This window comes from Parus major, chromosome 4A, assembly GCF_001522545.3.
Source record: "Parus major isolate Abel chromosome 4A, Parus_major1.1, whole genome shotgun sequence".
NCBI lineage: Eukaryota > Metazoa > Chordata > Aves > Passeriformes > Paridae > Parus > Parus major.
Genome location: NC_031772.1, coordinates 1,684,983 through 1,701,628, shown reverse-complemented (window position 1 = coordinate 1,701,628; position 16,646 = coordinate 1,684,983). Strand labels below are relative to the sequence as shown.

Here is a 16,646-nt window from a genome sequence, read left to right as displayed (position 1 = left end):
AAACTGTGCATCCCAGAGACAGAAACTGTGCATCCCAGAGACACAAACTGCATCCCAGGGAAACAAACTGTGCATCCCAGAGCAAGTGTGCTGCCTTGGGCATTTCCCATTGGAACTCCCTCCCCTGGCTGTATAAAAAGCTTTTGCAGTTGTCATTTCTCTTCTGTGAGAGCTGTGATGGAGCTGCTGCTCCTGGAAATGCAGAATCCTGCTTTTCATCCCTGCTGTGTCTGTGCTCACCTCTCCAGGCTGGAGCTTTGGGCATTCCCTGCTCAGGAGCTCCTGGCTGCTGCAGTGCTCCTTCAGTTCTCTCAGTGCATTTTGTTATTCCCAATCTTCTGCAGGCTGGGTCTTCTCAGCAGTGCAAGGAGCAATAATATTAATAACATTAATAATAATTAACATTAATAATAATTAATATTGATAATATTTTATATTAATAGTATATATTATATATGATACTATATAATAACACAATATATTATAATATATAATATATCAATACAGTATATATAATATATAATAAGATAATATAATATTAAAATATTAATATATAATTATAATATATATTTATTATATTAAAATACTAATATATAATTATATAGAATATATATTAAATATATTATATTGTAATTTATTAATAATATACATAATGGTTACATATTATATATTACATAAAGCATGATATATAAAATATATTCATATATTATACAACACCTTATATACTATATATAATATATTTAGAATTATATTATTATAGCTATATTATAATTTTATATAATATATAATTCATGTTATCATATATAATATAAATAATAGTATATTAATATTATATATTAATGAATAGTAACATATACAATATGCATAAGTATATAATAATATTGCAATAAATAATATAATATTATTTCACAATGATAATAATGGGGGAAGAAAGCTATTTTTTGACTTTATTATCATGAAAAGTGGCCCAAATCTGTTGAGCAGCACTGGTGTAAAGGCTGGGAGCTGCAGGAGCTCGAGTGTTTCTGTAATCTCCTGAAAACACCCCCACACAGTCTGGAGCTCTGAACCAGAGCTGCAACAGAATTCATGTCAAATCCAAATTAAAACAAATGGGGCTCGTAGTTAACACATCATGATTGAGAATCCCTTTGCAGTTCTCTTTAATACCTGCAGTGAATCTGGCTCTTTGCTAAGGCCAGCCAGAATAAATTGCCAATTATTTGGGTTTTTTTGCATGTCTCCACACATTTGCTCTCTCCTAAATGCTTGGGGCCAACTTGGAGAAGAAACAATGAGGAAGGAAATGACTTGTTCCAGATGAAACTCCTGTCCTTGTGTACAATGCAAGAGATCTAAAAGAGAAATAATGATTATATGTTTTATTTCTGCTGACAGAAATGTTGGAAATGAGTTTTTAGTTTTCAGACTCTCGGCAATTTCTGTCTTTGTGTCCATAAATTGCTGTGGGTGGTGTAAAAAAGGCAAATGGAGGAGGTAGCTGGTCCTGGGTGAAGAACTGCAGGCAGAGCTATAGGGAAAAACTGAAATTCCTGTTGAATTTTATTTATCAGTTTTAATCAAGGCTCCCTGAAAATGCAGTTTTTTGTCCCATTCCTACTTAACCACCTGAAGATTTAATTCAGCTGCACTGCTGAGATCAGACCTCACATGAATTTCACTTTGAGGAGTTAAAAATCTCATGGCTCTGTCCTACAGCTTCCTTAATTATGTGTTTTATGTTGTATATTCTGGCATCCCAGCCCAGGCTGCGTTTTGGCACTTGCAGTAATTAGCAGGTAGAGCAGCTCACTCAGCAAAAAAGTGGAAGGCTGCATAAACATTCATGAAGTATTGAAGGATTTTTGTCTTTTTTAATAAACTCTGCCAACCCTTACTTTTAATGAAAATTGAAGAATATTGTAATTTTTCTACACGTTAAATATTCTAAGATATTCACTAGTCCTGGGTCTGCAGTCACTGCCATTAAAAGTTTCAGAGCAACTTGATGTGAATTCATTTGGACAAAGCATAATCACAGACCTTTGATTTTGAAGGTAAATTTAATACAGAGCTAACAACAAATCAATGAATAAGCATGGCTAGCATAAGAAGCACAAAGAAAAACAATTATGCTGTACAGTTTAGAGAAAATTCTGGCCTTGGATGTGAGTGGGAATTGAGAGAAGCTAATTTGCTTATTTGTTTTGCAGGAGCTCAGTTGTTTCAGGCTTTTGGATGGAATGTAATTAAAAGTGGTATTTCAGAGGCTGGGATGGTTCCTGCACTTGTTCTGCTCCTTTTCCCCTTACCCTGGAGAGAACTCTATGGATGTGTTGTGCAGTGGGTATGGATTGGTTGGAGTCAGGCTGATGTATAATTCAGATTATCAAATAGTTATTTTAATGATCAGCTTGTAGAAATTGGGACCGGGCAGTGTTTTAGGTGTGCTCCTACATCAGATCTGGATTGAGTGAATAAATCTGAATGTAACAGAACCAGGAGAGAACAGCTTTATCCTTAATAGTCTGTTTTTAAACTTGAACACTTGAGAGCTTGAATGTGCATTTAACCCCTGCACTTTGTGTGAGTCAGAGGTTTTTTACCATAATGTAATTTTTTTTTTTTGCATAAAGTAATGATCTTCCCATTGTCAGATGGGGGAATTTATATTAGTGTGGATTCTGGGAGATGTGCATGAAATGTCCACCTACCTGCTGAGTCTAACCTATATTTCAGTTTGGGGTTATAACACAGATATGGGAACAGAAAGAGACTTTCATCAATAGTTTTGTAACCTTTCAGTTCTTTGACCTCTATTTCTCATGCTGCTGTCAACTGTTATCCACAGGCTGAAGTGCAAAGGAATGTAAAGACTCAAATATATAAAAAGTAGTAATTTTTCTACCCAGATTTCCATAATGCACCATAAAGTCCAGCAATTTAAAAGCTGTGAGTTAGCTTGGATATGAGAAAGGGAAAATAAAAAATTTAGCAGAAGTAAAATTCAGCTGTTAAGAAATGTTAAACCATTGAGTTCCACTGCATGGTTATCCCCTCTTCATTCTTCCCTTGTGGCAGCTGAAGACCATCCATGCTATTGATTGTATAGATATTTTTTTCCCAAAGATTTAGTCAATCATGAAGTCAGGAGGCAGCACATAAAATATTTTCCCTGTGCTGCAATATCGAACTTTGTGCTGTTCAGTGTCATCAGATGCATTGATTAAATGGTTGATTAAATTGAGCTGTTTCCACTTGAGAGAAGCCTTCAGCTGTCCCAGCAGCACGTCTGCATGCTGGAGATGGCACCAGCACTGCACAGGATGGCTCCTGCAGTAGGAGCAGCAGGATTGGCATCAGCTTTGCCTAAAGGTGTAAGAGATACTCCAGGGTGAATGGTCTGGGACATGGCAGGGACTTCTACAGTCGAGTTAGATGTTGGTAGTTTATTTCAGGGCGTGGGAGAGAGAGCCCTGCTGGGAGCCAGCAGACAAAGCTCAAAGCAGGCTCAGAGGGAACAATACAAAAGGGGGTAAAATATGAATATATGAGTTCAAGATTTGAGATAGCTAAAAAAGAGAGGAACAGAACAGAAGTGAGAGAGCTGGAAAAAGAGGCAAGAGTGTAGAAAAGCGAGGCAAGAGAGTAGCAAGAAGAAGAGAAGGAAAAAGAGTGACAAGAGAGCATAGCAAGAGAGGCAAGAGAGAGCGAGCTCTCTTTTACAATTACTTATATAATCTATACATTTGAATATTCTATTCCTTTACTAACCAATCTTTCTAAGTATACTAATACAGGAACATTTGTGTGTAACCTATAGAAAATGCTGGTTTTGCACATTTTTAGTTACCTCAGGGTCCTTCAGACTTTTTTTATTAGGCTGGGGAGAGGGGTCTCAGCTGAGTTTCACTGGGGGACAGAATGTGTTCTGGCATACCAGACTGGTTTGTTTGAATTCTTCAAACCCTGCTTTCATTTGTATTTCTTCCTTAGCCTTTCTGGCTAAAGAGTCATATTTATAATTCCTTTCTGATTCTACTTTCCCAACACAAAGGAGCATCACCCCGAGGCAGGCGGCGTTGCGCGCCCTGCCGCGCTCCGAGACGTGGCTCTCACTTGGCACCACTCGTCCTTTCACTGCTTTCTGGAGTCTCCTTTCTGTTGTACTGATGTAATTTTCTCTTCCTGCTGCTCGCAGAGGGTGACGAGACAGGAGTGATGGACAGTCTGCTGGAGGCCCTGCAGTCGGGAGCGGCTTTCAGAGACCGCAGGAAACGAACGCCGCGAGCGCAAGGTAAGGGAACGGCTGCGAGCTCCACATCACAAACCCAGCGGGCTCAAGTTGTCTGGCAAAGATTTCCCAACACTTCCACTGGAAACCACTGGGCTGCTGCTGGGCACTGAGCTCCTGTGAAGCCCAGCACGGTCTGTGTCAGCACATTTTTAACCTGCAGCTCTCTCCAGGTTATTGTGTGTGCTCTAAGGGCTCCTCTTGTGTTTGAAATCATTTAAACATCCCTGCACTAAGTGTGCTCAGTTCTTACAACTGTGAGTACAATTAACTCATTGTAGGCTGTGCCATGGGGAATATTTGTTTCTGAACAGGTAAAGCTGTGAGTTCAGCTGATCACCCTTTCCAAGCCCTGCTCTTGGGTGTGTTCTGCTTTGGTAGGAACTTGCAGTATTTGAAGTCTAAACAGTAAAAATACATTAAGACAGCTTTGTTTTCCTGAGCAAGACAATAATATTGAGCTGAACTTTGTCCAGTTTACTGAGCAGTTCCTTCTTCCTCCAAAGCTGATTTTGGGACATTTTGAGAAGTTCATCAGTGGTAGCATTTCCATTATTTGCTTCTCTGATTGTGATATTCCAGTGGCACAGTTTGTGAAATGTATTTATTCTTTGACTTTTCATCAAAGCTCATGGTAACTGGTTTTTTTTGCAATTTTTCGTTTGAAACATGTTTTACAGTAAAAAATACAGTCTTCAAAATCTACAGTTATTTGGCATAAAATCAAAAGCTTGGTTTGGATATGTTTGGCAAAAGAGTCATAAATAAGCCATGTTTTACCCTCCTGATCCTCACTGAGCTGGGCTTAGGTTGGTGTTGGCTGATGATGTTTTATAGAGGAACGAAAGAGTAAAGGCAAATTCTATTACCTTCTTTAACAGGAAAGGTAGTGCATAATTATTTTTAATTTGCCATATCATTTGCATCATCTTCTGAAAAAAATAAAAATAAGTTGATACAATGAAGTCAATTCTACAATTCCAGTATCATTCTTAATTCAGGGCTTGTTTCTGCTCTCAGATCAGATGTGAAAGAACTCCTCGATCAAAATTTGGGGTTTTCCCTATTTTGAGAAGTATCATTTTGAGAGATGGATTATCTGTGCTGTGACTTGAGGAGGTATTGGTCACCAAGTGGTGACAAAGCAAAGCTTCCCAGGGACCAGAGGAGATTGCACAAAATCTGCTGCAGCTGAGGAAGGCGAGAAGATGACTGAACCTGAGTCAAAACCAGGGACTCCTCAGCAAAAATAGGGGACAGAGCTAATTAAAGATCCCTTTGACTGATTTTCTGGTTTATGTAGTTACTTTGACTTCTGTGTTTGGAATTTCATTGAGTCAGGTGATATTCCAGTGCTGCCTGGCTTTTAAATGTCAGGAGCTGATTGACTTTGGAGAGCTCACTGTGAGAAAAGGACGAGGTCTTCCAGTTCCAAACTCTGGCCAGATGTAAGTGCTGTGTAAGACAAGAAGGCCAGGAGGTAAAATTTTCAGGGGCAGCTAAAAATTGAGACTAGGAGGCAATAAATGTTAGTCCCAGTCCAGTACCTCATGTAAACTTCCATGGAAATTTTCTCACGTGGTTTAAACTACACGTGACATCTCATAAGTAACTTGTCCACAAGCCCAAAAGGTGCCAAAAAATGTGGCTGTGACATTTCTGAGCAGCAGAACCACAGCTTGGAAAACCTGGAAGCACATTTACAATCTATTTACAAACTTCCACATCTCTCCTTCAGAAGGAACAACAACAGTTCCCTCCTGGTGCCACTCTGTCCTGCAGAGCTCCAGCCAGTGAGATTGGAGTAAAGAATTAACTCCACACCTCCTCTGGTTCAGTGGAAGGGGGGAAAAAAGGAAATAAAAGGCATGGAAAGAAGAGATTGGGGGATTTCTGGGCTTGCTGGGTCATGTGGTTGATTGGCAATTGTACAGCAAATGGAATAATTCAGTGGGCAGTGTTTCTTCAGGGGTTTCTGCACATTCCTAGAGCTGAACTGCTCTGGAATCAGCCCAGGTTTGAGACACTCCTGGGATAAAAAACAATAAAGGTGATGCTGTTTCCAAAGTTAGACTTGTCCAGCAAAGTCTTGGGTTTGAACTTGTCTTGGTTACACATTATGGTCTGAGAGGAAAATCTGTTGTTTTCTGCCTGTTTGGACACAATCTCATTTTTCTGTTCAGTTGTGGTAGCTTAGCAAGGAGAAAAGCAAGCAGGAGTTGTTCTATTTTTGTAGTTTGGCTAATTCCTTGGTAATAAGGGCAAAAAAACCTTCTCCAAACCCCTACAAAACCCACAAAGAAAATCTTTGAACCAGAACCACTCCACAGTGCAGGAAATTCACTTCTGTACATTTTTCATGTGTTACTCTAGGTCTGTCTTTTTCCAAACTTGCTTATTCTGTTTGCACCTTCTCACGGTGAAAATGAAAACAAGAGAGGTTTCACACCCCCATAGTGGCTGCAACCAGGAAATCATGGAAATTTAGCTTGTGTTGTGTTTCCTCCCAGTGATTTTCCAAAGGAAATTTAACTCAAAAGGAATGATCTGTAGTATCACTTCGAGTGGCATTTTTGATCAGATTGGCTCAAACCCCACAACTGCAAATAAAAAAGCCCAAAACCCCGCTGTGAGTGTTCCCTGCTGGCTTTAGGTGAGTGGGTTTGACATGGGAGGGGTGAATTCATTTGGATAACAGAGCTGCAGTTACTACAGGCTCACAACCATCCAAACAAGTGTCATTCCTCCTCTTCAACCTGCCTTTTTCACACAGGTACCTTGTGGAATGTCTGTGCTAACGTGGTCATGTCTATAAAATATTTCCAGTCAGATTCAGGCTGGGAAAGAGGTGGAGAAGGGAAGGGAGTGCTGCTCTGTTCCCCTGGAGCTCAGGGGCTCCACACTGCACTGGGGAAAAAATCAAATGGTGAAAGGTATGGACAGGTTCAGAAAAACAAAACCCATTTCAAATATGTTTAACTGCTTTATGTTTGCTGAGCCTGGAAATGAAAAGCTACACTTTAATGGGTTGCATTACAACCCCAGACTTTTCCAGTGAAAATGGTTTTGTTACCAGGTCATGGAAGTAATAATAATAAATTCCTGCCTCCCTCTTCTAGTTTTATTCTACTCTTATGTGTTCTTTCTTCTGTAGAACTCTCAATGTGCAAAAATATTGTGTGGTTTCTTTCTCCTGAGCTCATTACTCCACCTTTATTGTTTCTGGGCACTGGATTTTAGGGAGAGAGATTGTCCTTTCAGTGGATTGCTTTGCTTATAGAGCCTATAAAATAATAATTAGAAATCAGTTTCTAGAGGTGTTGGTTCCTCTTCCAAAAATAAACTTGCATTTTGCAAGTTTGCCAATATTGGCAGAATGAAGAGCAGCGTTGGGTGGCATTTATCACATTAAAATCTGCACCCAGCACTACTGCTGCACAATAATCCCTGCCCTTTTCCCTGGCCCTGGGGTATGAAATCATTAAAAGACGACCAATTCAGGAATAATTTTTTCTCTAAATGAGCTTAAGCAAATTTCTGCACAGAGCCAACTATTCTAAGGGTTTTTTTCCTATTAAGTTTCTAAGTATTTTTGCTGTGGAATTTAATTTCTTTAAGAAATGTTAATAAGCAGTGCCCTCTCCCATATGCACAAACTCTGGTGCCCTCCCTGGTGCTCTGGGCTGTGATTTCTGTGATTTCTGTGATTTCTGTGATTTCTGGGGCTCTCTCTGCTCTTGCAGTGCTGCAAGGGACACAGATCAAAGTTCTCCTGCTTTGGATCTCAGGGTATTTAGTGAGGATTTTTCTCTTAGCACACATTTTGGATTAGTTTTGAATTCCTGCATCAAAATCAGATCAGTTGCTGCTCTGTCATTATTTCCATGCTAAGAATATGCCTTGAGAGGGAAAGGGAGACAATGAACCTCCCTGCTTCAGTCTCAGCACCTGATTTGTGCCTTTGGTGGAGCCATCTGAAGGGCTTCCACTCCTTGTTTAACATTTGCAAGAGAAAAAGGAGTTCTGGTAATAATGTTCCTATTTTTTAAATGATTTTTTTGATAATTTTCACGTGGCATTCAGACATTTTAATTTATGGGTTTGTTTAAGGAGGTGGGTGTTTTACATTGCATCAGAATTCTAATAAAAGGTTATTGTTGTAGGAATATTGTGTCTTCTGCTTGGAGATACAGCTGTGCCTAAAGACTCACTCTTGCTTGTCTACCTTGACCTTTACACTGATTATATTAAATAAAATCTGGAGTCTTCATTGGGTTTCTGGGTGCACAATCCTCATTTACCTGAACCACATTCAAATAGAAACCTTCAGTCGAAGCAAATTTGCTTCCCTGAAAGCATTGTCAGTCATTCTGGATGTGACAGCTGTCTAAATAAGCTGGGTTTTGATATGCTTGCATCTGTGAATTGGTGAGAATATTATAAAAGTTAAAATGTGAGGAGGTGGGAGGTGCACTGAGTTTGTGCTCAATAAATTATCTTTCAGAGGAACAGATCCTTAACATTAAATACCTGTTATGAAGTTGGAAATATCCATAATGGATTATAAAAATTTAGTCTCAAGTTTAAAAATCAGTTTGTATTTTAAACTTCATCTTTTCAAAGATTTTTTTTTTTACTTTCAGGAGCTGAGATTTTAAAAGCATGTTTGCTATCCAGTTGTGTAATGGAGGATTTTTGTTTGCAGTCAGGTGTTGTGGACTAATGAGACTCACACATGATCCAAGTGCTTCAAAATTCCCACATTTGTAATAGCAGGAGCTCAACAAGATCACCAATAATAAATTTACTCATTTTGCCATCATTGTGTTATTGTAGATTTAAGTTTGCTTTTATTTCTAAATATAAACACAGGCACCATTCAAATCAAATCTCAGCAAATTACCCGAGTCCTGAGAGCTCCATAAACACTCCCAAAGCTGTTTAAAAATAGGTATTTGTGGCATAATCTATTTTTACTGTGTCTGCATTTTGTCTTATGGCTTTTGTAATTAAAGGAGAAGGTAGATAATACCCAGATTTAATACCTAGATTTTTGTGGTGGTCTGGAGTGGGAGAATCAGCTTTGACACGTGGAGATTTTACTTGGCAGGGGGAGGTGGAGGAGAAATAGATGATTTTTAAGATCCCTTGCAGCCCAAACCTGAATTCTGTGAGTTTTCAGAGGAATTCTCCTTACAAGCAGGATGGAGAAGTGAACAGAAAGGGACTAAAGAGGCTTCAGCTGCTCAGGCTGGGTTCTGCAGGGTTTTTGGGTGACACCACATTCCTTGGAGCAGGCAAGGAGTGAAGAGGCTCTGGAAACACCTCAGCACCTCTGGCTGGGTGGGCAGAAAGACAGAAATTTGGGAATTCTGTGCATTTACATAATTGCTTTCACCTCTGTTGGTGTAGCTTTCTCTGAAGCCAGTGCTGCAGATTGATTTGTTGTCTTTAAAATTGATTTTCTGATCATGGTATGCAGGAGATTGTTCACCTAGAGCGTGCCAAGTGTTTATAAATGTTTGGTGAACTCGACAGACACAGAGAAATGGGATTGTGAGCTCTGGATTTCATAGCTGCTGCTGCTGCTGCTTTCTCTAAACCTCAGCTGGAATTTGCCATTTCGTGTGTTCTTATTTCCCAGTACAAGAATCATTCCTGAACAAATGAAAATGTGCCAGCAAATGGCAAAGCCACATGTGCATTCTGCTGAATGTCCTTCAGAAAGTTATTGTGCTATGTAATTGTAACTAATTACCTCGGAGTTTGCTGTCATCTAAAGCATTTAATTACTTACCCAGGCTAAGGAGGGTTCTGTACCCCTGCTTTTATTCGTGTGCCTCTGAGTGAATTTCAGTGCAACAGGAAAAGCTTTCCCTGTAAAGTTTCAAAATATTTTTCAAGTTTCATCATTTTTAAAAATCAGCACTGCTGTTCCTTTATTCATGGAATTGTCCTAAGATCCAAAAATAGGAAATTCTAAATTTTTGTGCCTTTGCAAGTAAAAACCCACTGTCCACAAATAATGATGGGAGCTCCATGGAAGCACTGAGGATTTTTCTGCAGCCTCATGGTTGCACCACAGAACATCTGAGCTTGTTCCAGACAGGTGCAGAACTGTGCCAATTGCTCCAGACCTTGAAATCAAGTGTTGGATTTAATTTTAAACTTTCCTACATATTTGTATTTATTTATATTTATTTATTTCAAGCTGTTTTGGTCTGTTTGATCACAGGGCTCTGTAGGCAGCCAGAGCAGCTCTGGAGTTTTAAATAATAATAAACATAATACAATATAATAAATACAGTATAATAAATATAATATAATACAATATAATACAATATAATATAATACAATATAATACAATACAATATAATACAATATAATATAATATATAATAAGAAGAATAAACACAGTGTTTATTCTGGAGCTTCTCTCAGAGTTGGTTTGGCACAGTTGCCTCCTTCACACAAATTTCACCATTTGAGTGAAATTCCTGAAAGCCCTCAGAAATCCAAAAGCCTTTTTGAACGTCCTGTGTTGTGAAATAGATTTCTAGAAATAAAACCAAGGGAATTCTTCAGTCAGCAGCTTAACAAAAAGAGATCCAGGAGGAGGCTGCCAAGGTCACACAGGAGGATTTTCTACGAGTGGGAAGTCACTCACCGTTCTGAATTTATTTATTTTTTAATTCACACTGAATCTGAAAACTGTTCTATTTTAATGAGCTGTGTCCTGCTGGATGGGAAGGCCTCCATTTCCAGAGATTGATAGCTGAGTTTCAGCCACATCTTTATGCAGTAGCTGAAGTTGGAGGAACTTCTTTTACATGCAAAAAAAAAGATATTCATGCATTCATTTACCAACTACATGAGTAGTAATGAACGATATGCAAGGCTAACTTAATTTGCATTTGGCCATTTGAATTTTCTTTGTCAGTGCTGACACTGTTATCATGCAATTATTGTGAAACACTTCTATTTGAAAAATTTTTTCTTCCACAGTACTGTTTACTGAGGTAGAGCACATTGGCTTTAATATTTTAATATATATCCATAATGAATGGAAGGCAAAGAGATGAAAATCACTGTTGCAGTGTATGACTTGGGAGGGGATTAATTGGAGTGACGTGAGGTCCAAATGGTTATTTTGTAGATAGGGAGGGTTTCTGTTCCATCCTGCTCTGAGTCCCCAACCCCAGCACCAAGAAACCAGCCCAGAGTTCTTCATTGTGGCTGTCAGCTGAACTCCAAAAACTTAATTAACTTCCTTTCTGCAAAGACAATATTTACCCTGTGGGTTATGATGTAACAGAGCAAACCATGGAACTTCTCATTTTCTTGCTGCATTTGCAGGAGAAAATAAGATTCTCTGTTCAACACAGCCAAAATAACCATGCTCAGTTGCTGAGTACTGACATCATCTTAGTCATCCTGTGAGAGGCCAGGATTTCAGTTCCCTCAAGTAATTTGATTTTCCTGATGTTTTTAGTCTATTAACCTGTGAGAGGAGAAGTTAAAGATCTCTCACAGGTGGAGGCCAGCAGGGCTTTTGGAGCAGCTGAGCAGAGGAGGGCACCACGTGTGGAATGGACAATGCAACCTGCATTCTGTGCTGAAACTTCTGGTATTGCTCATCACAGATGTGCTAGCCAAAAACAGAGTTTGGGCTTTGTGGCTTGTTACAAGTGGAGAATGTTCCCAGTTTTGTGGTATGGGTTTTGTAATAGCAGTCCTGGGCTGGATTGCTGTTATGCAGAATTTGGGAGATCACTTTAGGGAGCTGCTGTGTGTATTGGCAGGTTGCTGACCCATTCTGTACTGTGAATTTTTGCATCTCTGGCCATTTATTCCCAATAAATTTGGGTTAAAAGACTGCAGGCCTGACTTTGCATGCCAGTGCACTCTGTCAGGGTGCATCCACCAGTGTGCTGCAGGCAAGCTGCAATTTCTGAGCCCTGCTGAGACCTGGTCAATCATTATCTCAAACCAAATTTCCTGCTGGTATCTCCACTGCATCTCTGAAACTGCAGCACAGGTGGTTCATCTAATTATTGCACATTATTGCCTCAACATTATGTAGCTGAGCTGGTACATTTGTAATGTATGGAGTTCCAAAAGTGCTCTCACATCCTGAACACCATCCATGCTGCTTAACTGTAGGACATTTGCACTGCTAGGTTGTTTCTGTTTCAGTGCTGTTATGTTTTAAAGGGGGCTGCAATTAGGGTGAAGTTATTTTTAATGATGGCTAAAACCAGATGTGAGGTATTGATGATGTACATTAATAATAATTCTGATAGTTTGGTATTTTGAGTAGCTACTTTCAAATCCTAGAAATGCCTTTATTCTGTCAAAACCAACCTTAAAAGAATTGGTTTTATTTAGCCATCCTCAAAACCCTGCAGAAGTGAACCTTTGGTATGGTTTGTTGATCTTCTCAGTAGATCTCTGCATGTAACACACCTGATTTCCCTTTTGGAGGAAAAAGTTATATAATGGGCTTTGATATAAGATTTTGTAAGAACATTATCACTAATACATCTATTAGTGTGTGCATTAGCTCATCTCCTTTACCCTCTCATGGAAGTATATAATGTCATAATATTGTTATTTAAAAGCCTTATACAAACTGTACAGCGCCTTCCAGATGGAGGTCTAAAAATAACAAAGATACTAGAGCTCTTCCTTGGGTCTGCATTATATCCACTTCCCATTTTCTCTGGGATTTCTGTATTTTTTCTTCTATTTTTTGTTGCATTGGGTATTTCTTCTGTTGGTGAAGAAGATTCTATTTAAATAATTATAAGGAGAGTATATAAAATTTTACAGCGCTGTCTCTGTGTCTGTAATTCCATGAATATATTACTGGAGTGGAATGTCAGCCTTCCTGCATTTTTCCCTACAAATTTAAATTACAAATTAAAATAGACATACCAGACTGAAATAGGGAAAATGTTCAGTCATTGTGAGGATGATTTTTTTCCATTTTAAAGGGAACACGTTTCTAAATTAACATAATAGGGAAAAAAGCCATTATTGCCAGTATTCCCTCAGGAGAGGGAGAAATAATTCAGCTTGGAGGGTTTTGTGTTCTGTGATCCCATTGTCAGCTCACCTGGCTTTGAGCTCTGTAAGGATGATGTCCAAATCAGAATGGGATGGAGGAGCCAAAAGGTCCTTATGGCTTCATGGAGCAGAATTTGAGTCTGAGAGCAGCAGCAAATTCCATCATTACTGGGGCTGATTAAAATCCAGCAAGATGTTGAATCAACGATTTGGAAATGAATTAATTATTTCCTTGCAAAAAACCCGAAACAAACCACCCCAAAAAACCAAACCAGAACAAGAAAAAACACCTACATCTGATGATTCACTCCTGAAAAAACACTTTATCATCCCTGCCAGACATTCCAAAGATGACTCACGATTTCTTTACTTGTAAAATCTGTTCATTACAAGATGGCTTTGAGAAAAGCTTATTTTATTTTTAAATCTACTTTACCAGAGTGTAAACCTTAAAGGAAGATTTACCAGAAGTTTCATTTTTTTCTCCTAATGGATAGCCACTCAGAAGGAAACTGGAATAACATTTATGGAGCCCTCTGAATATTTACTTTCTGTTGAAATAATACAGACACCATTACACTGAATATACCTTTCAAGAAAAGATATTTCACTGAAGGCAATCATGATTTTGTTTTAAAGGAGTAGCAGCTCATCATTGAAGTGAACAGATATGAATCAATTTCTGAGGAAAATCAGGAAAATCTGTTAAAATGTGTTGTTAAAGCATCAGAAAGTTCTGTAGCACCGAGGGAGGAGTTGAGGGAGATGTGTGGCCCTTTATAAAGCAGGTTTAGCAGTTTGCTAGAATTGCATTTGTGCTAAAGCCCTTCTTGGCAGGACAGGAGGTGAAAGGATGGAACATCCAAAGAGCAGGTGAAGCAGTGGAACACGAAGCCTGTTTTAGAGGAATTGCTCTTTTTTAGAGGAATTGCTCTTCAGTGTCAGGAGGTGCTGTCCAAGGTCTGTAAAACTCTGTAATTCCATCTAGGCTGAGCTGCAGGATGAAATGATGGCCCAGAACAGGAGCAGGAAAGCCTTTAGCCATGGCTGGGTCCTGTGGTCAGGCAGCTGGTGGTGGCCTCGTCCTCTGAGTGACCACTCTGCAAACACCACCAAATGTAAAACAACCCTGAAACACCCCCAGGACCTTCCTGCCCTGCCTGAGAGCTCTGCACAGCTCCAGACTGCAGGGAAAAACATCCTGAAGCTTCAGCACACCGTGCTCCCCTGGGGTGTTTGTTCAGGAGCAGAAAGGCTGTGGGTTCTTGCTCTGCTGGCATTTCCCAGCAACATTTCACGTTCAGAGAGCTCTCTGAAATGGTCTGCACAAACCTCTGGCTCTGGAGCTTCAGGTGCTAGCAGGATTGTTTGTGAATGATCACTGCTGCTTTTCCAGCTCACTGCTTGCCATCCTTGCCAGGTTTTGTTCTCCAATTTCCTGGCGTGGTTTCAGACTCACTTTGCCTTCACACCTGCCCTGTTGTTTCCTTTCAGGATGGATACAACAAACTGTTCTAAATGAAACTTAGACTTAGCATTAAATGAATTATTATAGGGCAGGGGAGGTGAGTAATGAAACACAAAGCACCTTGTGTTTCTTGAGCAATTGTTCTTTTTGAAACCCCTGTTCCTGTGCTGGGGCAGTTCTTCTCTTGCTTGCTGGCCAGTGCCTGATTTTGGAGCACATTTTGCCCTCCAGATGTCAGCAGAAACATCTTCCAGACAACTTTCAATTCTTGTGTGTGGCCATAAACCCTGACTTAGAAACACCTGTTGACGTTTTCAGGGAAGCAAAAGTTTAAAGTGTTTGAAGTCTCTATAACTGGAGGTAAAATTTTATTTAAAAAAGAAAAATTTTAAAGCCAGCCCACAACCTAAACAAAACAACAATAAACCCAGCCATAATCATTGTTTAGGGTCTTCAGCTGCTGGAAATGTCCTCTGGCCCTTGTAGTCATGAACAGAGTCAGTAGCAAACTTAAGAGGATCATTAGAACAGGATAAAAATGGTTCAAATCTTGATGTGTCTGGTAACTTTTCCAAAGCACATCTCCCATGCCCTGCAGTTTCTTTGCAGTTCATGTTTATTGAAGAACAGAGGGACCAAATTCATGTTTGCATCTTCATGTCTTCATTTCCAAGAGGCTCGTGGATGGTGGAAAATGGAGAATTTATCCTGAAGCTGCCACAAGATCAAAATATCTCAGAGAGGATGCAAGAGGATTCTTTAAGGACCACTGAAATATCAATCTGAGAGAAAATCTCCTGCAAAATATTGATAATAAGGCAGTTTTACTCTGAGAACAACAGGAGTGCAAGAGAATCTGTGGATTTTAATTGCATTTAATTGTCATTTTTAAACATGCTAGCTGCCACTTTTGATTGCTGTGAACTTCTTAAAAATTAACTTATAGAGGAACCTATTAAGGACAGAGGGTAGAGTACATTTGAAAAATACTGTTTGAACAGTTTGTGTTTTCCAGCATAAAATAACTTTTGTAGGGCTCAGGACTACAGAATTTGAATTTGGCACAGTTTGTAAATGAAAACAAGAAGCACTTAAAATGGTTTTTTATTTTTTTAATTTTTTTTTTATGTATAACAGAATGAATTTCAAAAAGTAATTAGGAACTCCTAGCTAGACTTCCTTAAACAATACCTGTAGTTTTAGATAGATCTGTTAAATTTGCACTCATTGCCAGGTTCTGGTTTGACTCCACTCATGTTCTGAGGAACCAGAGGGAAGCTGGGATCTGCTCCAGCCAAGTATTTAATGCTCCATTATTCCATTTATAAAATATGAAGATGTATTCCTTCCCAAAACATCTTTTCTTACTTGTAAGTGAACAAAAGGCAGTTTACTGTCAATAGAAGCCTCTGAATACAAGAAAGAAAACAAATTGCAGCCCCAGCCATTAACAGGTTGTATTTAATATGGAAACAAGAAACACTTGCAGGAACATTTAGAATCAAACTCAATTATTTGATTGCAAAAGCAGTGGCAAATAGGGCCTGAATGGGAACAGAAGTTCTGTTTTAAAAGAAACAATAATCTTTTCTCTAGAAGTCAAATTAACAGCTGCTGTTCTGTACAGGTTGTATGAGGAACAGAAATGCAGAGAGGGCTGAGGTTTGTCACACTGAGCCAGGGCTCAGCAGTGTTTTACTGGAGTGGGTGGTGCAGAGATGTGACCTGCAGTGTTTGTCACACTGAGCCAGGGCTCAGCAGTGTTTTACTGGAGTGGGTGGTGCAGAGATGTGACCTGCAGTGACAGAGATGTGAC

General features: G+C 39.3%; 1 protein-coding gene across 5 annotated transcripts in view; it reads left to right on the top strand.

Annotated features, from left to right (window-relative positions):
• DIAPH2 (diaphanous related formin 2) overlaps window positions 1–16,646 on the top strand; it is a 170,042-nt gene that overhangs the window by 114,198 nt on the left and 39,198 nt on the right. For 4 of the 5 annotated variants that reach the window (XM_015626236.3, XM_015626235.3, XM_015626234.3 and 1 more), the window contains one exon: window positions 4,202–4,297. In XM_015626236.3, the coding sequence (XP_015481722.1) occupies window positions 4,202–4,297 (96 nt within the window). Of the gene's footprint in view, window positions 1–4,201; window positions 4,298–5,314; window positions 5,581–16,646 lie in introns of those variants that run through there. The other variant, XM_015626237.3, reaches the window with a different exon arrangement.